Genomic DNA, 26715 nt, shown 5'->3' on the forward strand with positions numbered 1-26715 from the left:
TATCAATTTCAGGAGCGCGGTTTTTTTCCCTATAAAAAGTGACACACACACTTTTGAACCATTAATATTTATCAAACAACAATGCGCCATCTAGAGCGTATCGATCCGCGCCGTCGAGTCCCTTCCAGATATACGCGTTGACGTTTACGCAATATAAATTTTACGCACAACCATTCGCGTTACAGGACAACTTTGTCGCGTCGGGCCTGTCAGATATGATTTACCGCGATATCTACGGTCGCGCGATTTATTTAGCAATTTTACGACTGGCAACAATATAAATAACGCGCTATAGTCGTACGTAAGCCCTACGACAAATCCATCGAGGGTTAAGCCGGAGTTCGCCCTTAATGGCGAGCCCAAGGCACGGCGATAAGCACGTCCATACGGACGAACTTCGTTGCCCCTGAGTGCTCGTCCACGGATAAAAGCTTGCTCAGAAAATGGCGGAAAGGGAGTAAGAGAAAGGGAGAGAACTCGGAAACTGAATACGGAATCGTTTCCCTCCATCTCACCTCCGCTCCGAAACCCCGACGAAAACGCAGAGAAACTGTAACTACGGAAAGACTCGTATTCCACGGCCTTCCGCTGTAAATCAATATTACTAATGTAAGCGCTAGCAACGCGTGTCCGTTCGAGAACGATTCTTTGTAGCGGAAGCGTACAGTGGATGTAGACTTTAAGTGCGACTCTCAGTGATTGTTCGTGCGAGAGCTCCGCTCTGCAAGAGCTACTGGATAGTAAAACATACTCGACAGTTTTATTCTTCGGGAATGATTTTCGATGGATGTTCGCTTGAACGGCTTGAGGGTTTCACCCTCTGAGATAACTTTCAATAATAAAACCTACGATCTCGATAGTGTTGCACGATCTCTGTGAGTGCGATCAAACAACTCACAAAGTTCGTTATTCTATCTGCGAGATTGATTTTTTTGCGAATACTTATTTTAAGCTCGCAATTTAAATCGTTAGTTAAATTTTATTTTAAAAGCGTATCAATTGAGATAATCGAAATAAAGTTTTATATCTCGAGACGTGCACGTTCAATAAGTATATCTTGATTAAAGATGACAACTCGATTAAAAAGCGAAACGATTACTAAAATCATCAATGGATTCGATATCTCGTTATTCTATTACGAAAACCAATCCAATTGTTTTCAATATAACAGAATTATTTCAATTTCAAACCAATAATAGAGAAATATTGTTAATATTTAGGTGTTCTTTGTTTTTCGTTTTTTTTTTCTATTGGTTTAAATTGGCGCAAGATAACAATATACTTAGAAATTTTATTCAGCACTTATATATATTGAAAGTACAAATATAAAACATACACACTATATTTCATTGCTACAGTATTTTCGAATTTAACTGAATGAGCTAATGACGATTAATTACATTTATTTATGTAACGCGCCAGTTTAACGTTAATCTTTCATAGTCTATCCATATTTGGTGACTTGATTTTGCAATACTTAAAGAAAAGTGAAAAGTAACGTGAGATTCAATTGTTGTTTTCATCCTCTTGAGAGGAGTAAAAGAATTTTTGTATTCAGATTATTTATAAGTGGATTAATTAGATGCCACTTATGTTAAAATGTTTGAAAATATACAACGCCAGCGCCCCAACTTCAACATGAATGCCGGCCTATATGCGCGATATAATTTGAACGAGTAAATCGCGGAATTACCGAATAAATTGTATTAACGTCGACAGAAAGAGCGAGCGAAAATATATTCTAATCCGACCGTTAGAAAAACAACCGTCACCCGTAAGTATCGCGATGAAACGAAATAACTTGTGTGCCTCCCCGTTCTCTGTTATCAATGCCTATTCTGAATCGCGCAAAATATCCGCTTTGATGGATAGCCGTCATTTCGATACGTTCATGAATCGCTAAACACAAGAGACGGTTAAACCGTGCGGGATTTTGACAATCGTTAATTATTCGAAGTGATCACGTATGTAAATCGCAAAATTGCCGAACAAATTGTACTAACGTTGACGGAAAAAGCGAGAGCAAAAATGTATTCTAATCCGACCGTTGTTAAAAAAGGCAATCGTCGCCTGTAAATATCGCGACGAAATAAAATAACTTGCGAGTTTCGTTCCCTGTCGTCAATGCCCACTACGATCGCGCGAAATATCCGCTTCGATGGATAAACGTCGTCCCGATATGTTCACGAATCGCTATAAACACAAGAGACGGTTAAACCATGCGGGATTTTGGCAATCATTAATTGTTTGAAATAATCGCATTTGTAAATCGCGGAATTATCGAGCAAATTATATTAGCGTCGGCGGAAAGAGCGAAAGCAAGAATATATTCTAATCCGACCATTATTAAAAAGACAATCGTCGCCCGTAAGTATCGCGACGAAACGAAATGATTTGAGACTCGTTCCTCGTTATTAATTATAAATCGTGCGAAATATCCGTTTCGATGAATAGCCATCGTCTCGATACGTTCACAAATCGTTAAGCACAAGAGACGATTAAACCGTGCGAAGTAGCATTCGTTAATTGTTCAAAGTGATAGCATTTTGTGTTTCTCGGCATATGCCGCGATCGCATTCAATGAAATATTACGACGATACACGGAGCGGAAGTTATACCTGCTCGGTCTCGGCGCGCGAACGGTAATGTCGCAATAGGGTTTCAGCGGCCGAGTTGGCGACGTCGGCGCGCGAACAATGGGGGATAGAATGGGGATCGGATGCGTGCTCGGTAAGCCTAGTCATCCTACCCCTACTCACCCCCACTACGTCATGTTTCCGAGAAGCCGCGGTCGGCGTAAATAACAGTGCGTCGCATACCTAACAATTTCGGTGCTATACAAGACTAGCCCCTCTTCTCTACGAAATAGTACATACATCAAATAAAACGTTATAAGGTAAATGTAAATTCCGAATACTGTATGTGCGTCTGTACGTGTACGTGTTTCCTTTCGTATATGTGCTCTCATATCTCAGATCAATATTAATTTGCGTGTTTTCGTATCTCGACAAATGGATTATCGCGCATCTAATGCGTCGCGTTTTGTGATCTCATTAACGTCGCCACGTAATTATAAATGCGATAAATATTCATCACGCGAAAAATAGTAATAATTAATAATACATATACATAGTAATACCTACGTAATATTAAATTGAGAAAATTAAATTGAGGGAATTAAATTGACTCGCAAGATGAAACTATGGCAAATATCAAAGCATTGGTTTCAAAGTTTTACTTTTTTGAAAGCAGCTATCGATAGTAAAAATCTTAATATATCCTTAGCTATGTAAAATTAACGTACTAATTTAAAAGATTTATTCCCGAGAATAATGATAAAATTCTCCTACAAACGCAAAATAATTTTTAATCGATATCCTCGAAATTTAAATACATTATAAACTTTTTTACGCGATTAAGTCTGCTAAAATGGATTTCCACATTTGCTATTACAAAAAAAAAACAAATTAAATATTTTTCGCATTTTATTTTTGATCGTCGTTGATATTTTTGGATGAGAATTTTGGTACGTAGCATTCTTCATCGCGATAATCTCTACAATATTGCGTTATCCTCGAAGCGTCGAAGAACCGTACATCAAATTTTCTCGAGAAGACAGCGCAAACCTTTTTACTTTGCAAAACCAATTTATCACGCCACGGGTGTTCGCTCTCATTTCGGAGAGCTTACAACGAAACAAGCCGGGAACGAATCGAAGGTGCATTAACGCGCGGCGGAAATCTGCAACGGCAAAGTTCAAGGCTCTAGGGGAGTACTTATGCATAGATAAAAGCACGCCGGCAGAATGGCGGACCGAGTTTGGTGGCGAAATGGTTCTCGCACGTTTTCTGCGGGAAGCTGAGAAGAAAGCGCCACGAAAAAGCGCCGCAAACCGGGAGCGATGCAGAAAAGCGTCCAGGAATCGCGAGGTAGTTGACGGAAAAGTTTTCGCAAGCGACGAAAATTTTACTAACTGCGTTTTGATGAGACACGATGGATCCGCGCTTACAAAGGACATTGGTTGCTGCATGCTAGTTAACAAATCAGCAATTTTTGTTTTAAACTACACGAAACTGACGCGGTAGAATCAAAATTAGTTTATAACAACAAATGTAAAAAGTATGACAGACATCATATGAGAAAGTATTCCAATTTTATTTTAATGCAATTTCTCTGGAATATTTGTTTTAAGAAAAAGAAACTAATCACACACAATGCGCAGATCTATCTCTCTCTTTCTTTTTAAGAATAATATATTTATTATAATAAAAAGTGCGAATGTCTAGATAATAAAAGCAGATACATGTCTCCTGCAATAATGTTATATACGATATAAATTTAAGATTGAACTTTGAACATTAATACATGATTTCTAATTAATAAGCTGGACTAGTCTTATAGATCCTATTGCAATTGTCGATCAAATATACACGTAGCATGGCTTTATTGTTAATTATGAAACATGTTATTAATGATTAGCCGATTAATTTCGATGCATGAACTGATGAGGTATTTTGAATTCAGCATAATCCGCCAATAAATGCTCTCTCACATCAATTAATTAATGGAAATTAATCAATTATATTCTGACTCAAGGATACCTAATCTACTGTCAATACGGTTTTATCGATATTATCAAAAAATTGTACATAAATGTGAAAAATCAGATACAATATAGTACTCGACATTAGTAATTATATAAATATAAATTTTATTCGCGGCAATATAAAGAGTATCGATAATTCGATACTCATGGATAAAAATGAGTCCTGCGCTTGGAATTACGACGCTAGAATTACCGATAAACATTGTTTAACATTTTATGGTTACACAGTCGTAAAATAATATGAAAATAGTAAAACGAGATAACATAATAAATAGCATTAATTATGACGACATTATTATTACCTTTGCGATATATATTGTATATGTTCAATTATTTGTGGTGGTGGAATTTTATTTCCATAGAATTTTAATTTGAGTTCAACCGTATGATAATACATTACGAATAAATTCCATATGAATACACAATATACAGAGCATTATTAGTATCGCCGTATTTCCATATGAAAATGACAGCGAGATGAAGTGTTTTAGTTTTTAGAGCAAACCTTTGCCAAAAGAAAATTCACTCCGTTTACCTCTACAAAAATACAAGTAAGGACCGTTACGACTAAAAAAAGGAGCCGTACACCAGTTTTACCCGTTTTTCCACCCCCTCGAGTTATCGTCCAGAAAGTATAGCGGTAAAAACGACATAACGAAACAAGGAAATGCCGTGTAATTCGCGAGGGCGACTGTATCGAGGCGCATTCGTTGCGGCAGTAAACCGGTTTCTTCGGGTCGAGCCACTCAAACTTCGCGTTCGTGCGCGATGCGAACTCCACGGTACGTAGATAGGTAGATATCCTTAACAATGGCAATCCTGTTTACGAACAAATTCCCCGCAGCGGGAGCGCGACGAAATTCCATTTCTTCTCAGTTCGTTGGGGCGCACACAGGGACGGAAACCGAGTTCCTGCCCGCTTAGTATTCCCCCCTGCCCATCCTTTACCACCCTCTTCCGTCCCTTAACTTCCGTCGAAAACGCGGAGAAAGTACCGTGACCGCGAAAAGATTGCCGAAGTTTGCAACGAGAGAACGGCGATAAAAGACAATCAGCGAGACGAAAGCTCCATCCACGAAGTTGGCCGCGCTGGACTAGCAACCCTGTACCGTCGTTGTTTACTCCGAACTATATCCTTACCACCTGTCTCTCTCTCTCTCTTTCTCTCTCTCTACCTTCCGGCGCGAAACGGAAGCACGCCCGTTGGAGCGGGCTATTTCGGGTGCAAGAAAATGATTTTCGTCGTCGGGAAAAGGCTATTTCGGAGGAATACGAAACGAGAGAACTCTCACGGATCGTGAGTGCACTTGCACGCGAAACGCATTGAAAGCGTCTTTGTTTTCGAGAGCTCCCTCACTGCGCGACATCACCTTCGCAAAGAGAATATGTATTATGATTTTCTCGTACGTGGTGCATAAAGCAAGCAGCGTGCATTTGCCGAGTTTTTGGCAGATTTTAACTAACAGCATGTAAAGTGGCAAGTCTAGAATTAGTTGAACTGATTAATAATAAAAAGGTCTCTGAGAGTGCTAAAGATGAAAATCTGTTACTACTTTCGTAAGTAGCAATGGCACTTAGCTGACTCTTTTATATGTACATGTTGACAGTAAAGTATGAGTGCCTGAAGAGATGCACGTGCACCGTTCTTCTCAGTTACAACTTACAACTATAAATTCGAGTATCCGTGGTGTTTATTGGCACAATTACGTCTGTAAAATTTGACGCTATTCCGCGAAGCGACAGCAAAACGCCTTCCATTTAACGCGCGTCGTTGTTTATCCTTCATCCCGAGTTCACGCTGACGCTCTCAAGATACGTTTTCTTCGATAAATACGTTTCCGCCCTGGATTTCTCAAAACGTTGCACCGCTATCGAGCGGATATTCCGTTGGCAGCCGTCGCGTGTTTTGAACTACCTTCCCTCCCCCCCCCGTCTCGTCAGTGTTATCTGCTTTCCTTCTGCAAGAAGGCACGTAGCTTTCCGGTCGGACGGCTTTATCTGCCGCATACCCCCCCCCCGCGATATCATTATTAACTGCGATTCGCCATGCGATCGTCCGCGCGCGCGATCTACAGCGGCGCGGGGGTCGTCCGGAAGATAGGGAACGTCAGATCCGCCCTCTGCTCGCTGTTGCTCGCTGTTTGCAACGCTAAACTCCATCAGTTAGCGGCGTCAGATTATTAGCGTCCCCACGTCTATTTCGCCGTGACGAATAACCCTCTATCGCGCGCATCTGCCGCGCGATGTGCCGGAAAGATGTCTACACGCGTGTCACGCGCATCCGCACTCCGTGTAAATTACGCGCAAAATACTATAAATTATTTGAATTCACATAGCCCGTGAATTCACTTGCCTACCAAGAGCGATAAATCATATGCGTTTAGGATCCTATACGAACATCGAGTATATTTGTGACGATTGTCACGATCTCGCGCAATTCACTAACAACAACAAGAATAATGTAACCTTCGCGCATGTAGTATCTTCAAATACACAGTCAATAGCGAGAAAATATAAATGCGTCTCTCTGTTCGTAACGTCACGCGGAAGTGTACATAGAACGCGTTTATATATACTATCGGCGATAAATGCGAGCGTCAAAAGACCGTTCGTGAAACGCTACATGCCGAGACGATAGCTCCGATTTCCCCTGCAGTCGAAAGAGAATTCGTTTGAGTTGCATGAGACTTCCGTGACGATTCGTCTCTCATCTCTCCCTATCTACCTTCTCTCCGCTTTTCCAGCTTTCTTCTATCCCTCGCTATCCGAACGCACGCCATCCTGCCCATCCATGTCATGCGATTAGTATAATAACGTTGATGTCGGAATAGGACCGCCATGGCAGCGCGAGAATCGAGGATGCCAATCGCGTTAGACTATACCCGGAACTGAAATTCAATATTTACGCCAGTGCGCGCGGTAACTCAGTGTTAATTAGACCGCCGAGTAATTGGTAACGCTAGCTCTCTCAAAGCCTCTACGAGAGAGCGCAGTGAAATTCGGGCTGAATGCCGTATTCCAGCAACTTGCTGCCCTGCGTGTCTCCTTCCCGATATTGACGTTCGATTACGTTCGACGACGACACATCGAATGCTCGATCGAACTCCAGGAATTCAACATTTGCCGAACTGCGTGAACGCTTAACTCGAGGCTGAGCGTTTACGCGTAAATTAAGTAAACACGCGGGAATTAGATCATTTCGCCTGGTGCAAGCAAAGTTTAAAATCGATGTAACTTTGAAAACACGATTTACGATGATTTTATCGAAGGAAAATCTTAATTTCAGTACACTAATTACTTTTTCTTCGATCAATATCGACCTAGAATGCTAAACTTTTTGTATATATATACTTTCTTTTATAAGCAAAATATACAAAAGAGACTGCTTAGCATACAATTAAAGATATTAAATTCTCTCTTAATTAATTTGGTCCCGTAGACTCAAGATTATTTACTTTCTCGATCAAAATATCATGTTTTTAATTATGCAAAGTAATTAGATAAATATAGATAAAAGTATCGGAATTTCACGTAAAATTCCTTCTCGGCAAAAAGCCTCAAATAACATTCCTTACGCGATAAAGCAACTGTTAAGCGCGGAAGTAAGACCCAAATTCTTTAACGTAAAGAGTTAATGAAACGTTTATCGCGCCGACAATCGTAAAGCATTGTGAGCAATTGGGCGTGACTATATTACGACACTTGTAGTACGGAGTCACGCGATATCAGAACACGCGAAAAAATACACGAGAGCTACTTACTATTAATAATGTTTCATTTGATATCTTCCACCGCAATGCTTTATTGTAGCAATGTAGCTCCTAGAAATGTATTCGAGAGTTAAAAGAGAGAATAAACTATTACATGATTTTATATGAACAGATTTCCTCTTTTTCGGAAAAAAGAAGTGCCCTTTTTCTAAATAAGTTTGTTGAGATATCTTCTTCCGTTGATATTTGATTTGACCATTTTATATCAAGATTTTATATCATTATTAAGCCTACCAATTGTCCTCTCTCTCCTTTTTTCATTTTCTCTCTCCGAAAAATATTTTCAATCGATTAATTTCGTGCATGAGAAAAATGGGAGAGAATATAAAAAGAAAAAAAGTTTTTTTTTAATTTGAAACATTCATACCGCAAGGACTTTGTGTTAAAACATTTGTTAAATTAAATTTCATAGAAATGCTAGATTTCTAAATAATCAAATAATATAATCTGCTTCTTTTTTCAGTTTTGGTCCGCCTACGTTCCTTGCGGTGCCGCTCAGTTAAACGCAGTTCAACTCTCACTGGAACAGATCGACGTAATTCGTCGACTCGCCGAAATGAATGCTCAACACTTAACCCTGGTTACCTCCGTCAAAGGTGAGTATTACATCAGCACTGATCAATAATCAACAATTTTATAATTTTCCCATCATATTACGTGACAGTAATCACATCACATATAATCTTTCTTCATATTAAATATCAATAATTTCTTTTCTAAATTCGTATAAAAAATTGCAATTCTATTCTAAACGATCTAATATCGATCTGCGCGTTTATTTTTTATCATCAATTTTAAAGACGTAAAATTATCTCCTTTTTGCCTTTATAAAGTATTTTATAACTACGATTGTATAGTTAGCCAATTAATAAATGACAGTAATAAATGTTAGTAATATTATACGAACAATTCGATGTGTGTCAAGCAAACGTAAGTGAAAAACGAGGATCGTTGAGTTGAGTAGAAACGTCAACAATACCAAAGCGCGTACAATGAATGTGGGTCTCTAAAGTATTATCAAAAGAATCCACGTTGTGTCTTCAGGAGCAACGTTGGTTTATTTGAACTGAACCTTACCTTTTGTAATTAAAAGAATTCTTGCGACCGTCGTATTATGTTATTAAACGTAACGCGGTAACCGGTAGTACCAATAGATATGAAAGCGACGGTCTTGGAGAAAGTTTCTCATCGGGACGATTCGAGAGGATAAAGGACCGGCTATTAATTGCTCGACTTCTCCGAAGTTGAAGAGGAAAGTCGTTATTGGATTCGATTCAATGGCGTAACTTGGTATTAGGGAAGATTTATCAGCAGTGGACAAAAGTATTAGGCTACCGCCCACGCCATAATCGATGACGGTCCCTGCTGATTCACGAGACACCAGAGACATAACAGTATTCGACGTAATAAGAATATTAAGATTGAGATAATGCCTGCCGGATCATTGACGGACCTTTATCACTTCGGGATTCGAATTAATCTTGACGAATTAATGCAAACTAAGTTATATTATCACTGTCATGTTAGGAGTAAACTGCTTAATGTACTAATTAATTATCATCACATTTTTGTTGCGCGCATATTTGAAATATTTTATACAAATTTAAGAAAATAATTTAAAGCTCTAACACCCCACTACATTTTAGAAACCTGTTACAAATTATCATTAGGTATGTCAAAGTTTATCTCAATACAGTAAGAGATAAAAAGATTACGAAATGTTGAATGCAAAGTCTTTTTGTTTCGCGAACGTCCATTAACGTTGATGACTGGTTGAACCACCTCTATTTTTAACGAAAACTCATTTACCGTTAAAAATTGATGGGTCAATTTATCGTCTGTTAACGAGAATTTGCGAAATGTTGGCAAAATCGACTAATGGAGAATAAATTTCATCGATATGCAATAGCTACTTTTACGATATATTCATGGAGAAAAAGAGAAAATATAACCGAGGCAACAGCGGCGCTAAAATAAAGAACGAACTGCGCGCATAGCTTAAAAGAAAAGAAAATGCCAAGCAGGAGAGGACAGCGGGAAAGGATATACGCGAAAGCTTGTGAAAGTTTTTGCGACAAGTAACTCACTTCAGAAACCCGACTGCCATTTTCATAAGCTCGTTGAAATCGAATCGAGGTCGCGCGAGAAAGAGATAAGAACGTAACATTTTACGATAGCTTCTGCACAAAGGCTGCATATAAATAATCGAAAAACGATTAAAAACGTAACAAATAATTCGAACGGCGTACATTGTAGGTATAATGAAAGACGCAAAGACAATTTACTTGAAATAAATTAGATAATCTTTTATTACAACTTTATTTTAATAGAATTTTAGTTCAAACTTTAGTCGTCAAAATATTTCATCCTGGAAATTGCGATACAATTTTTGCGATTGATAAGATACAGTTAATCGTCCAGTAATGAAAAATTCGATCCTCTCGCGACGAATATGTTTATGCAAATGAACAGTTGATTGGACAGGTATACCAAATCAAGTTACGCAGTTGAAATATGAAAAGGGGAATATGAAGAGCGAGTGAAGAAATGTGTGTGGGACTGGCACAACCTCGCAACGAAAGCCTCGCAGTGGAACTTACCGCGAGTAACCCGGTCCGGAAAGCTGTCAGCCATTTTCATAAGCTCGAGAAACTTCGCCAAGTGGGAAGTGGAAACGAGGTCGCGGTATGAAGAAGGTAAAAGGTGGAAAAGCCAACGGCTCGTGCATGCGAATCTATCTCACAACAGCGTCCCAAACAGACAAAAAACTACAATTTTGAAAATTCATTGCGTTGAATTTGACCAAGTGCAAAAAAAACGTTATTAATTAATAACTAGCAAGATACTTCTCACACCACTCTAATTTCTTCTAACTCATATAAAAACATATAAAAATTGTTACATGTTAATACAATCGATACCAGAATCAAAAAATTAAATCATTGATAATGTAAATTATTTATAATAATTGTGTTAATTTAGTCCTAAGGAATTTATTTTTTCGTTACATCGATATTTTAATATTATTATCTCGTGCAATGTATAATTTGTTAAACCATTTTTACTATTAGATGTTCCTTAGATCTCAGATTAGATCTTATATGTTACATTATGTAATAATAAGCTTATTGTAAAATATAGTAATTAATAACAAAAACGGGAAAGTTGTTAAAGCAGGAGATATATTCATTTAGATTCATTTTATTTATTTTTTTTTAAGGCAAGCTGCTTCCAAGCGAGCTTCGTTCAAAGTAGCAAGGCAGAGAACAATTACAAGAGAAGATTACAGCTTTTTAATTTTCGAGATCAGTGGCGCGTTACTCTAAAGAGAGAGTATGCGGCTTTCTTGTATCAAGATAAAAGATATTAAATCCTATTAAATGCTATAAAACGCTTTAGCTTATCGTATGGCATGATAAAAGAATGAATCAAGCGAGCGCGTAAAAACTTTAGGTTAATATTAATTTATTATTGCAGTTTGTAATTATTCAATGTTTTTTTAATTACAATCCAATATTCTCGGATTTAATCTATATAAAAATTTATGCAACCCCATCACGGTCTACAAATTCGATTAAATTATAGATAATTATATTGACCAGCATCAATAATAATTTACCAATTTACCAAAAGCTGCGCAAAGAAATAAACAAGATATCGTAAATAGCGTGGGTATAGCGATAAAAAAAGCGCAGTGTGAGAATTTTTATTGACGAACGAATGGAAAGCAACAGGATAATAAAAGTTTACGAGTCCGACGAATCCGTCATTAATCCTGAGATTACAGAAATACATACGTATACCTTTAATATCGCAGCAAAGCGGACTTTAAATCCAAGATATGCAGTTAAATAAATAACTCGCGCGACTCGACATACACGATATAAAGTACGATAAATCAGCGGCCCTTTAATATCCCACCGGCGCCGTCTCGATGCAGCCTGAAAGTTTCAATGAGGCGATCGACAGCACTCCTGAAAGCACTTCCGAAAGCGGATCTGAAAGCCGATTTTTACCGATCTTTTCATTCATTCCCGATCCGCCTAAAGCGCGACCGACTTTCCGAGATTCCGTCCGATCTCTTCACCCGGCGAAGGTCATAAATAATCTATGAACACCATAATTCTACGATCCCGCGGCTCCGCTTAATCTCATAAAGTGTCACTTTAATCTCGCCCGGGGAAAAAAAAAGGAAAAATTATAAGACTCGCGCCGGCGGAGCAGGCACGACGAAAAAACGGGCGAAACTTCGCTGATTCACGGAAGAAGCTGTAATTCGGCCGAGAGCAAAGTTCACCGAAGATGATTCGAAGTTCCGCGGGAGGATGAGCCTCGAATAACTCGTGTACTTAGGTGTTTCCTGAGGTTTAAATATTCTCAGTTCGGCAAGTTCATCGTGGATAGCGCTACCGCAGTTTTTAGTTTCACGTTTACAACATTAAATCGCTAAAATGTGACGAACTTTCTATTATCGTGGAACGTAAACTAAAGAATATGGCACCGAGAGATTTTTTTAATTAAATCCTCGATTAAATCATGATGTGATGGTGTTTGCGCAGGTCTCATCGAGGCGCATAGAGAAGGCAAGATCGCAAGTCTAATCGGAGTGGAAGGTGGTCATTCCCTGGGGAATTCCTTGGGTGTCCTCAGGACATTTTACGGTCTGGGAGCGCGATATCTTACTCTGACACATGCGTGCGACACCTCCTGGTGAGTATAAATTACGAGAGAGCGTACATATAAGAACTTGTCTTCGGAGTAATTAATTTATCGCGATCTGAAGCTCAATGAGAGGAATAACGGACTCGTAATGAACCGATCACGCAGCAAAAAAAATTAACGAGATGATAAAGAGCGTTGTGATAGAACTTAATCACGAGTAAAAATGAAAATAAAAAAGCTAATATATTCTTTTTCAAATTATGCATGAATTATGTATCATAATAGATTACGGTACTTAATAGGGATAACACTGCTTGATTTCAAATAAAAATAACAATCTTATACATGTTACATTATCCTGAGCCAAACTCGATTTAATTTACAAACAGAATTATAAGCTCTTTATCGATTTAGCTAAAAAACAATATTTTGAAATCGATCATTCGCTGAAATATTGATTTAGTATAAAATACGCTTTAACTTTAACTTTCGATACTATGTTCCTCGCGTCAATGCACGATTCATTACAGATGAAAGATTTCACCTTCCTATTCACGAGATCAAGATTCTGCGGGGCGTTTCGTTTTCTCGACATCATTCTTGTCGTGCCTCCTCTTACCTCGCGTTCAAGAAGTTTCTCAATGTACATGCCGCTCATTCATCGAACATCCGGTTTTTTTTATTCGCAACTCATTGTGCTTCGTATCACAATCCGCTCTTAGAGGCAAACCAATTCCACGACTGATCGGCTTAGCCGAGGGCCGAAATAACCTGAAATCTGGACGCCCGGAAGTTCTTTTCGGTAATTTCGAAAGCACCCCAAAGCCGCCGCTTATTTTCCGGCGCGTCTGAAAAAGAAACTTTACGGAGGAAAGGAAAAGCTTTGTTTCGCAGAGAGAAAAAGAGGAGAGTAACACCTTTTATCAGAAAGACCCCAGAATTCAAAAGTCAACTTTCACAATTTAGTCTCCTAATCGGTTACTGTAAAGACATTTCTTTAAATTATTCTGACTTTATTTTCCAATTTTGCCAGATTTTGTCTGGCATTGTCCGTCCCGATCTACTGCATCATTTGTTCATCATTATACATTTAGTAAATCGAGCTTAATACTTGATAAAATCTTATAACGATACGCTCCGGCCTTTATTTATGTTACATATTGCTACTACGAGTTTATGGTTTATTTGTTACAATTTTGAAAGATAAACAATCTCATATCTTTTCTCGCGGTTATATATCAAAATAAAGCATTAAAAAAAATAATCTAATCTTTGCGATGTAACCTTGAACTTAAAAATATAAAGTTGCGGAAAATTTATTACTATATTTTTATTTTATGTTAAATTTTTATTACATATATTGGTTTATTATTATCTGCTCGCTTCTTGCGAGCGAGATTGCGAGACGAAAAATGGAGCAGAATAGGAACAGAAACGCTTTTCCTCCTCGAACATCGATCTTTAACCTCGAGGTTTATGCCTCCCTTGCGATACCGCGTGCCGTGTGGAGTTGTAAATAAAGTCCCTGCTTTTATGCGTCCGTTCGATCCGGGTCACATGAGCCGCGACAAGTTGCGTTTTCGCGGAAAATCCAACATTGCATTATTTGCGAGCTGCAAGTTACGCGGGCCATAAAACAGAACTACACGCGCGCAGAACAGCGACATTCGACTCCCGCGCGGCTCCGCGGTCGTTTAATTATCACGAAGCCGCGGTCATTTACACAGATCTTCGTCGTCGAAAGGAAATTTTATTAGCGACCAACGAAAAATTCTCGCTCGACTTTTTCTACCCTCTCAAACTTCGCCAAGTTTTTTTTTTATCTTTTCAGCATAATAATATTCATAATCCGGAAACTAAAGTTTGAAACATTCTAGTTGTTTTTTCTCTTCACGAAGCTTGGGAACGTTCATTAAATGGCCGCGCCGAAGAAGTCGGGATGATGCCAAAAATTCAAAAGTATATTTCTCGCGATTTTATTTTTCTATTTGTTACATTTTTCACATCCGCTTTACCTCTTTTATCAACCGAATTTCAGAGATTGTCAACCGCATTCGTCAACCGTATATACCCACATTGCTCACTGTATCTTTTATGAGCGCGAGGAATCATGCTCGAAATGTAATAATCTCATTCTGTGTTCCCTGCCACGCAAAATAGGATTTACGTCTCGAGGAGAGCGATGCTGGATGCCCCGGTAGTTTTCGGGATGTAAATTACGACGGTGACCGCCAATGTTACTAACTCTAACGCCGTTTTAAGGCCGAAGTATTATACGACAATGGGCACCGACCCGATTCGCCGTACTCTTTCCGATGTTCGCCTGCTTTATGTCTCCCTCGACGCCGCGACGCTTACTGCAGTAAATAAGAATCGGGAGTCGCGTCAGACCCCTCGACGTGCAAATCTTCTTTCGGATAGTATTTTTCTCATCTAATCTACAAAATTCCCCTTTCTCCAAAATATATTATGTCGATGTCGTCTTGATACGCATGACACGGGAGGTAATTCTTGTTCGACATCGAAGGAAGTGTTACTCAAATAAAAATACAGATATTAGAAATGTCTAACATAATAAAATAAATCGCGAGGTTTCTTGAGAAAAAATTTAAAAGATAAAAATCATAATAACACATTTAAAGTTTATACAGTTTGTACTTTTCGTATTATATCAATTTTAAAGTTAAATTACACTAGATTTTCTGAAACTTAATGCTTTGTTCTAAGAATTATTGAAATTAAATCCAAGTAATTTTTCTAAAGAAATTTACACACGTCTTTGCAATAACGCTATAAATAAGTCGTAATAAAAAAAACAATGGACAATGTGCAACTTTTTGTAATAGGAGACATAATAATAATTGCCTAGCCGAGTCACAAAAGAACAAGCGATTTGGGACATTCAGAAAAGTGCACGTCTATGAGAGAAGCCTACCACAGGGAGAACATCTGAAGAAAACTCATCCTAAAAATGCGGTTTCATCTCTGCGGCCTGAGATTTCCGGCATCCATGAGGAAAAGCGTGCTTTTATTGGGACAATATCCGAATTGCTTTCGGACGTGTACCCGGGGCTTAATGTCAGCCTCTGACCCTATCCCCCCTCTCTCTCTCTCTCTCTCTCTCTCTCTCTCTCTCTCTCTCTCTCTCTTTTTCTCTCGCATCTCTGTTCGTCTTTTTCCATTTCTGTCGCGTGTCCTCCCTCTTCTCCCTAGGGACGCGAGATTGTCGACCCGATTGAATTTTCTACAGTTCTAGATGACGACGCCGAATCATCTCTGGCGTTTCCACGTCTGGAAGCGAGAATCGACCGTGAAGAATTATCGGATTCTCAATATCATTCGCGCCTTTATACTACTTGTTTTTTTAACCTTTCCACCTTTATTTCCTCGATATTTTGGGCGTATTCCACTATTCAGCAGTAGATAGAAATAACACAAACTTCATTAACAGTCAAAACGAATCTTAATGGTTTCTCTGGCAAATTTAAAAGCTTACATTTTTTTAACAAAAATTAAAATTATGCAAATGTTTACTTACGAAAATTATTACGCGTTAGAAGTATAAATATAGATAACGAGATGTTACATTTTTCAATTAATTGCAAGTAGTATTTATTTTAACAGATATTTACAGTAAAGTTATAATTGCTAATTGTAAGATATTTATCGAGAAAATTGAAAAAGTTGCAATCGATAATATAGTCTCTTATATAATTATTGAGAAAATGTCAAAGTTATTTAGGAAAAATCTGCCATTAAAATAATAAAAATGACATATTAAGTGACATTAAATGACATGCTATTAAAAAGACACATCTATACGGTTATTAGATATTTGTGATCTCAAGATATTGCTTTTATTATATCTCAAAATATTTCGAAACTTTTTTTATTATCAACAAATTTGTCTCTAGTAGATAGTAAGAATTAACCGTAATAAATAGATAAATGAAAACACGCTACTTCCGAAAAGTTACGCGAAACTCAAATGAGCTTCAGATTGCTTTAACGATTCTAAAGGCAACGTATATGATAACGAAGTACGCAACCCCGAAAGCGGAGTTTGTGCACATTTGACCTAAATCACTTGACCCAACGCTTCTCGGATATGCCTATTCGAGCACAAACAGAAAGGAGTTTGAATCTCTCTGTTCTCAGTGCATACCTAAGCCATTACTGATCAGATCTAAAAATGTATTATTACAAAAATCATAGATATTAAAGCTGGATGGAGATTATCATGTTTATCGAGTTTTGGACAGACGCAGACTTTATAGGAAAACTCATTGTTAACACTTAACATTCTATATAATATCAAATAAATAAATAGGTATTTTTGAAATGTGACAAAATAGAGTATAAAATAATTTATTTATTTTCTATTAATGATGAATACGCTTCCATGATTGACAATTTGTCGTGTCACATGTGATCGGGAATTCGATTTATTTCACACTAAATGGATCATGAAATATGTATACGCATAATAAATATGTATGAGTTTAGAAGCTTTATAACCTGATAGTTCAGAAAATTTTGTTCGCTCCATTCTCTCGTCCGAAACTCGTCCGAGGGAAGAGAAAGCAAGCGCGAGCATGCAGCGCGACCGCTGGATTTTTGCGGCGAGACGCAAACCGACGTTCTAACAGACATTTTCTTGGCAGGGCAGTCTGTTCTGTTGGCGAGACGAACAATACTCAGGACTCCACGCCGGGCCTCAGCGAATTTGGGAAAGTGAGTCAACATTTACATTGTACGCTCCACTGCGGATTTACCTTTTTCACTGAACAGGGAAATATCGCGTTCGCAAAAAAATGCCCGCGTGTACATATACACGCTTCCGAAAGAGTTTCCGTTTTATGGCCGCGGACAGAGCTGCGCGACATTCTGCAGAAAAATAATACTGCAGACTTCCGGCCAAGACGCGTCCCGGCATTATTCCGCGAAACGACCGCACGACAGTTCAGATTATAATTTCGCTATGAGCTCCGTACGTTATAACGCGAATATTGCATTAAACATTTTCAGCTTTTTTGCGAAAATAAAATGTTCCCTAATAAATAGTGATATCAACCTGAGACCAGAGAATATCCTATATCGTTAAAGCATGAGTAATGTTCAAAGTAATTTGAAGTTGTTTCTCTTTATGATATTACGCGCAAATTATGACAAATAATACTGTTATCCGAATTGGCAAATTTAGCGTTTAAATCATCTATTAGCGAACAAAGTGTATAAATACACCGATAAGATAATATCCATGCACTAATTTCTACTAACACTTCGCACTTGTATTGTTAAAATTTCCCAACGGCTTACCCTTCCGGAATATCTATATAAACGAGGCGTCACGACGGCACATTACATCAGGGACGTTCCCAATTTTCGTAGCGGGATTTAGATCGCGGCTTCACGATCTCGATGGCTCGAATTATTTTTCCACGACGTAACCGGGGAAATGATCGTCAACGAACGCGCGACTGATCGCGTCCGACCTACATTCCGTTTATCACTCCCGTCGCTCCACCGCGTTCATAAAATTATATCCCGACCCACTTTCGCGCGTGTAGAATTCGTCGAGGGACTTCGAGCGTTAACGCACAGGTTCGGTGATCTCGACGAGGCGAATTTCTGCCATTCTCGCGCCGCGTGAATCCCGAAATCTGTCAAAAAAAAAAAACCCCCGAAAGAAATGAATCCTCGTCAGATCGTTTCGCATCGATTGAGTTTTTGTCGAAATTTATAATCTTGCGGCAACAGCGGTTTTCGATCGATTAAAAGAAGAAAAAATGAGAGGAAATAGCGAGAATAATGGAGAGGAGAAGAAATAAGGAGGAGGTAAACGAACGAGGGAGACGCGTGAGAACGTAAATCAAACGAATCACCTCCATTATCTCGTCCCTCCATTATCGCATCCCTTGCAACAGCTAAATCTCACATTAACAAATGACAGGTCTTCCGAAGAAAAATTTTATGCGCAACGCTAAATGCTCCGCAGTTTGTCATTGACATTCGCCCATGAAGTGTTAAACAGATATTCCATTTAAAAATTTTCGGCAATTAGAAATAATTCGCTGACGCGGTAACGTCTTTCCAAATATCATGGTCCGGAGTTTTAATCATTTTTATTTATCATATACGATCCCGGTACTTCTACATTTCCTATATTTCATTGCATTATTTACGTATAATTTATTCTTTCCTGGAAAGCGAAGATAGAAAGCTTAATTAACGGATATCGCGCCAATTCAGCTGCGTCATTTCAACACATATATTGCAACTGACTATCGAAAAACGGTAAATATGGTTGAGCCACGGTTACAATAAATTACTCGGAAAAAAGAATTTTCTGTACGCGCGATATCAACCGTGTTCTATTTGCTACGCAAACGAAAAGTCGTGTTGCCTGGCGTGTCTCGATTGTCGCAACACACCGCTGGCTATATTGAAACACCGGCGGTACAAAAGTGTTATTGCTGGTAGCCTGGCATCGGGCGAACATTTCGCCACGAAATTCCGATAATCTACAAGTCCCGGAAGTAATATCGTCCTTTCTCTCTATCTGCGATACCGAAATATTTTTATCAGAGACAATAATCCACTTCGTGTGCTTTAGTTTGGTTTTCTATTCGAAGAAGAGAGAGAGCTAGAGATCTCTCTGCTTTCGCGTTACACGAAAGTGAACGAAATGTAAACGAAAGGAAGAAACGAGCCTTCGCAGTCGCGCACGGCAGACAACTTGAAATGTTGGTAATTGAACAGAATTATAAATGAGTAACTCATTACCTCGAGATCTAAGCCTATCGGAACCACCCGCTTGTACATCTGGCAAAATACGTTTCAACAAATTTCGCGTGTCGTTTCAAATGGAAACGTCGCCATAGCTCGTTCGGAAAGACAAACAGAATTATCTGAAAATTCCGTGCTCGTGTCTCCTTGTACAGTTCAGCCTTCCATAATGTCATGCCGTTGTAAATACCGGCATGCATTTCCGGCGACGGACAGCCATACGCTATTCCGGCGAAGAGATGAGTTTGACTGCGCCGCGTGTGCGGACGAATGCGCAACTCGACGAACATTTTTACCCTTTACGCTCTTTGTTCCTTTGGCCTCTGTTATTTCTATTGAACGACCCATATTTTCCGGTGTCCATTCATCAGGTGCGCGAATATACGCATGAACGCACGCACGCACGCACACACGCACGATCTTGGAACACCGTGTTAACGTGACACGGTGATATATCGTGAAATTATGGCGATAGCTCGCGGTGTTGTATTTGTTGCAACGTGAGCTTGATTTTATTGCGGCTTTTAGATGTGACGATTAGTTTCACCTAGTCCCGTCGCGCGTTCGATACCCAGCAACAGGCATCAGGATTACACCGCGAAAATTCGCCGTTTCATCCGCCGGGGGATACAGACGACATATAAAACCGATTTCTTTTTCTCGATTTTCGCGAAAGATTGGAAATAATGTCGAATGCAGCGGAATCGATTACGCGATGCTATTAATTTGAAAAATATCGTAATTAAATCTGAATGGATCGAAAGATTTAGCGATTATTGCGAAGCGGAAATTAAAATTTATATACGCTATAGTTACATACGTTAAGTCATTCAAATAATACGCCCTGATTTTTATTAGTACCATAGCTTTATAAAATTTTCCAACTGTTTACCTGTCCGTTCTACTTGTTCGCGACTTGAGCGACATTTGCATGTTTTCGCACTATTTTCCATACAAGCAGTGTTTTTTAGCTTGTTTTTCACTTGGTTATTAATGCTAACAAGAAATCATATAATGCTAATAAGAAATCGTTCTTTATTCGCATAATTGTCTGCCTCGCTAAAAAACGACGCATATCAAAGACCATCTCACCGCAAAAACAATGGACGTCGTTTTCTACCATCGACGCACGAGACTCGCATCATTCGCATGAAATCGTGTGCGGGCCGAGAAAAGCGAGCCCTCACCCTTAATGCTGGAAAAACGAGACCAAGACCATTGTGATTCGTTCTTCCACCCACCTCGCTCCGTTTCCTTTTCCATTCGCGTCGACAGGACTATATTTATCGAAATTTGCTCGAGACGTTTGTAGAAAATACGTAGTACGTTGAAACATAAGAGTCGTGTTTTCGAAAATTAATGTTTGAAAGAGCAAGAATGGATAGAATAACAAAGAGAAGCAATCAGATCTTCCAATTTTAATTTGCTAATTATTTTTAGCAATCCCGTATTTTAAAGGTTAATTAACTGATTCGTTAATTAAAAAAGCGATATAGGTCAAGCTAAACCTGGAAAATTGAACGAAATTGACGCGCCAATTTATAATCCCGTTGGAACTCGCAACGTTCCTCAAAATTAAACTCACTCCATTTCCAAGATAAGGAAAAGTGATTTAACATTTACGGCGGCAGCGGGCCGCAAATATATTAAGCTCGAGCCCAGCACTCTTCGACCAACCGCCAATACATCGAAGCTTTTTCCGCTATCACATGATGGAATGGGCGGTTGCTTGCGTTCCCGGCTAATGTTCGCTAGTCGAAACGCCGGTGTTTCCCCCGTTTCCCATGATATTTTTCTCATCCTTTCCGATCGACCCTTTCCACGTGTTTTTACGCCGTAACAGACGCACCTTCCAAACCCATCACTCCGTCCGACATTTCGCTCTCGGAATTACGAAATACTTTGATTCCTATACTTTGCTTCCGTTACTAAATATTTTCTTTTTGAAGCATTATTCTTGAATATATATTTGAAGGATATTTTTAAAGTTAATGCATCAGGTATAGCTGAAAAATAGTAACGAGTGTAAAATATAAGTTAACAATAAGTCCTAAAACGTTGTACAGCATCTCCTTTTTTCCTACTTTATTTACCTATTTTCATAGTATTTTTTACTTAAATTTGCAATTTATTTTCTGTAGTGAATTCTACTAGCATAGTCTTTTCGAAATTCTTAATTCATTTATTTATTTCATAAGATAGCCACGTGACTTTACGCAGATAAATGTGACTTTAACGTATTTGATTATTCTGCAGGCAGTTGTCAGGGAATTGAACAGGCTGGGCATGTTGGTCGATCTCTCGCATGTCTCGACAAGAACGATGAGGGCGGCCCTGCAGACGACGAGGGCGCCGGTGATTTTCTCGCACAGCGCTGCCAGAGCGCTGTGCAATTCTACCAGAAACGTGCCGGACGACGTGCTCAGAAATCTGGTGAGTTTCCCCGCGTAGCATAAACACGGATACCCGAATCCAATCGGATTGCGCTTACAAAAAGGGGGGAAAAGATAAAAAGTAAACGGATCAGTTAGAAACCTTCCGCTCTTTGTGGAAACAGGTAGCGAGTTAAACGGAAACACCGCGCTGTTGCGAGAAGAAAAAGTGCGATACGTCGATTGCAATATATACAAGGGGGATTTATTTATTTATTTATTCAGGTCTCGCAGTACCGCGCGCGTCGTCGGTCAGTTAGAAAACACTGTGCGGAGTGCGAGCGCTCGCGTACAGAAAACGAATGAGATATTTCTCTGCTGCCGCGCTTACAAGAGACGGATAGAGAAAATCAAAGCGAACACTCGCGAAAATGTAAACCGGCGCGCATGAAAGTTGCTGGCTGCCGCGGCCTTTGTTCGACCATACCGAGATTATTTGATTTCGGGTTAGCGTACATACATGCCGCTGACCAACCAGGTCGCCCTGAAGCTCGGTTTTGGTGCGGTTTAGTATTGGTGAGCGACAACTACCCTGCGGAATTGTGATATGTGTAATATTTGAGAAGCAGCGGGCAATAAAATATCCGCAGCTCTACGCTGTAAATGTGCTCATGAACATTAACGATTTTACGTGGCGATGCAAAATACGTCTCGTCAAAAATTTATTTCAATATTCTAATTAATTACAATTTCGACGCAAAGCTATAATTAGAAAGAAAATAATACTGAAGTAATAATATAACGAAAAACATATGTAAAGATATAATAAAATATATGATGATAGTAAAAATATATACGATCGAATTCGAATACGAGAAGGAATAAAACATACGTGCGAAATAAATAGCTGCCGACAACCGCTTTATTTATATATCGCGATCGTTCGAGTGCATGTAAAAGGAAATAAAAATGATGCGAAAGCAAAACGAAAGTGTGCGCGCAGTGCCGAGTGATTAAACGCAAGTTTTATCGACAGATCTGATATCTGGAAGTGAGATGCGTAACGTCGAAATTAAATTCGTAGCGTACAAGCGAAGTCAGGCCAGCCGTGTGCAAATCGAACGCGATATGAGAGTAGTTTGCAATCCGCGAAGTTGTAAAACGCGCGCGAATCGGTGGAAACGTGCAAGAACATCGGGATCTGTATTATCAAACACAAAGTGTAACATCGAGCGCGCAAATTGTTTGTGTTTGTGTAACGAGATAATTGCAAACTATTCGTAATGTGGACGAAGGAACGAAGCTCGGGAATGGAGATATGTCAAAACGATTTCGAGCGACGGAAACAACGCGCCAAAATAGCATCGAGTGTGTTAGAAGTTCGAGAGGCTTAATCCGCGTTATTATCGATAATTCTGCTCACACCGCCACCACCGCGAATTGGCGTTAATCCAATTGGCGCTAATCTCGCCCTCTGAACCGCAGCACCGAAATTTTTCCTCGCACATTAAATTCGCGAGAGGCATAAACGCGGTACGATAATTGACGTTTCATTAATCGTAACAGTTGGTCGAGTAAGGATTTAAACGCGACGCTTCATTAAAATTTCATCCCATTCTCGTGCCGCGTGCTCGTCGATTAACGATTGACGATTGACGAGCTAACGATGAGCTCAGAGAGCTCTAAGCTAACGAAAGTAAATTCAACTTATTGCCGATTAATTCGGCACTTCGAACTTTATCGCGAGGGATATGCGATGCAAATTTTATGCACCATTTTACACTCTGTAGCATTATTTATATGAGTCATTGAACCCATACAAAATTCTAAACTGTAGCATAAGTTGAAAGTTCTAATCTATAGTTATATAAAGAATTAATAACCATGTAATCAAAAGTTTTATTATCTAGAAAAAGAAACTTAAATTATATAAAAGATAGAAAATATAAAATAGATGATAAATTATGAAAGATATAAGTAGCAAAAGGTACACTGATAACGTATTAATATTTTATAATATTACGATCCACTTTGGGACTCTCTTAAGGTTCTGAGCGGAAAACTTTTTATTTTGACTAACTTGGCGCTAATCTGTTCTAATACCTTAATACTAGCTAATGCTTTATATTAATACTTTATTCTGGAAAATTCATATTGCTTCGTTCACCAATTCTTTTGAAACACACGTTCAGTTTGCAAGATAGTACGCGTGAAATATTGTTAACCATCCTCGAAGAGCAAGACGGATACTAATTAATTAACCGACATTTCCCTCGATTTCTTGAAGTCAACCTAACATCTTCATATCCACGAACTTCATTCTCTTCTCTCTCTCTCTCTCTCTCTCTCTCTCTGTCTTTCTCTCCGTGGGCGATCAATATTCCCTTAATTATACCCGCAGAACGAGAGGATGAGTAACAGCGATCTAAGCCGGATGGCTTGTCCGGTAACGTGTTATTAACCGCGTCGTCCTGCTGCCCTAATTAACATTGCCCATGCAGTTTAAGCGAGGATAGGTATCAAATAGACAACTGCGTGTTCCTTGAAACAGTTTCCCTGATAGCTTCCGCGTTCAGTTGATTAAAAAACAACAACTTGAGTTAATGAAGAAATTATTGTTAAACGAATTATTTTAAACTGATTATATTGTGTGATTAGTCTCTCTTTTGATGATATCTTTTATAACTGTAATTTATGAACTATTTATTTTCTGAAACGTCGATTTCTTTGATGCAATAACATTATCCGCGTGAATCTTTAAGTGTATTTTACAACTGCAACAATCTGCATGAACAAATTAAATTAATAAAATTTTTCATTCATTTTTATATCGAATTTTAGACCATGGATATTTCTAAAGAGTGGCCATTAAGGTTTTAAACGGCCATTCTCTCGCGAATAAATTTCAGTAGTGGGATAATGTACATTATGGCTCTACTGCAAATGACTGCACGATGTATTTTCGTGTCATACGTTTAAAGATCGAAAGAAATACGATCGCACAGCGTATATGACATTAATGCATCTGTTCACAGGCTAAGAATGGCGGAGTGGCGATGGTCCCTTTTTATACCTACTTCATAACATGCAACAGCACCGCTACTATAAAAGACGTTATTGGTACGTGCAACGCTATTCGCAAAACTGTGCTAAGCTACACCCCGGGAATAAATTATACCGTATCGATATTGCATGTGACAGACGCGTAATTACTACACACGTATTATATTGTACGTCATTTCGACACGTTTTCCGTTGTGAATTTAATTTTCGGAGTCATGCTCCGTAAAAAGATGTAAAATTAAAACGAAATAAATAAATGTGTCCGACATTTCTCGAACGAGGAACAAACACGTATCTGAATATTGCAAGAATCCTGCAATTCATCTTGCTCAGTCATTTTTTAAGTGGGATATATATTCTTGCTTCCACTTTAACGCTTGCAAATATTTGAGGAGATACGTTGTCCCGACAATAACAAAACATTTTATTTCACCCATGCATGCATGACGATCTCGTAAACGCGTTACCTCATAACCGCCGTTATTCCCCATTTTATTCCCACAGGCAAACGTGCATGCATTTATATTAAAATATTTTATATATTAAGATATTTTGCGACGCGCTGCCAACCAGGACAGAATGATCAAGGCCCTATATTGTTTCAGCACACATCAATCATATTCGAAAGGTAGCGGGAATTGATCACGTTGGGATCGGAGCGGGTTTCGACGGGATAAATTTGTAATTATTCTTTCACCATATCTATTTTCGCGAGGCAGAAACACTCAGAGACAACACGCGCGCGACATTGCCACATATAAGTAATTTCGTTCAATAACGTTTATGATTAATCTCGTCGAAAGGTACGAGCTACAATAAATCTGGAGCCCGACGTAAATATGTATTTAACCTACAGAGAGTTCCACTTTTATAACACTCGGGATAATTGCTTCGCTTGTTTGGAGAAGCGCGTGAGTCCCGGGAGGTTAATTTTATGGAGGGACGCAAGAAACAATGCCCAAGGAACTGCTTTTGTTCTACAGCTATAAAACTTTCACAAAGCGCCTAATCATGGTTCTTGTAATGCATATAGTATTATAAAATATATCGTTGCTAACACAACTTTCCATGCTTCTTTTTTTGTCGCAATAATTATTTCAAAATTTACTTCGGCTGAACATTCAAAATATAACTCATCCTTTTCATTGGGCACAAAAACAAAATTAATTTATATTCATGTTACGGAACATTGCTCATAAAATCACTAAAACATGTTAGTCAAACAGAAATGTTATATAATTTTAAACTTATATCGTGCTCGATTTAATATGCGTTTCGCAATAAACTAGCTAATTGTACACGGTTATTTTCTATCTTCAAGTTCAATTTATTCATAATAATTATCAGACTGTTCAGAACTAATGTGGAATCACAAAGGCTTGTGCATCTGCAATAATGCGTGGGACATATGCCAATTATGAATACAATATCAGAAGTGAAAGTATTGAAGACC

General features: G+C 38.7%; 1 protein-coding gene across 3 annotated transcripts in view; it reads left to right on the forward strand.

Moving 5' to 3' along the window:
* The window catches only part of LOC139822863 (dipeptidase 1), a 123019-nt gene that overhangs the window by 87038 nt on the left and 9266 nt on the right, over window positions 1-26715 (forward strand). For 2 of the 3 annotated variants that reach the window (XM_071795008.1, XM_071795009.1), the window contains exons 6-11: window positions 8840-8972; window positions 12936-13086; window positions 17703-17772; window positions 22084-22260; window positions 25235-25319; window positions 25868-25943. In XM_071795008.1, the coding sequence (XP_071651109.1) occupies window positions 8840-8972; window positions 12936-13086; window positions 17703-17772; window positions 22084-22260; window positions 25235-25319; window positions 25868-25943 (692 nt within the window). Of the gene's footprint in view, window positions 1-8839; window positions 8973-12935; window positions 13087-17702; window positions 17773-22083; window positions 22261-25234; window positions 25320-25867; window positions 25944-26715 lie in introns of those variants that run through there. The other variant, XR_011734627.1, reaches the window with a different exon arrangement.

Source organism: Temnothorax longispinosus, chromosome 12, assembly GCF_030848805.1.
Source record: "Temnothorax longispinosus isolate EJ_2023e chromosome 12, Tlon_JGU_v1, whole genome shotgun sequence".
Taxonomy (NCBI): Eukaryota; Metazoa; Arthropoda; class Insecta; order Hymenoptera; family Formicidae; genus Temnothorax; species Temnothorax longispinosus.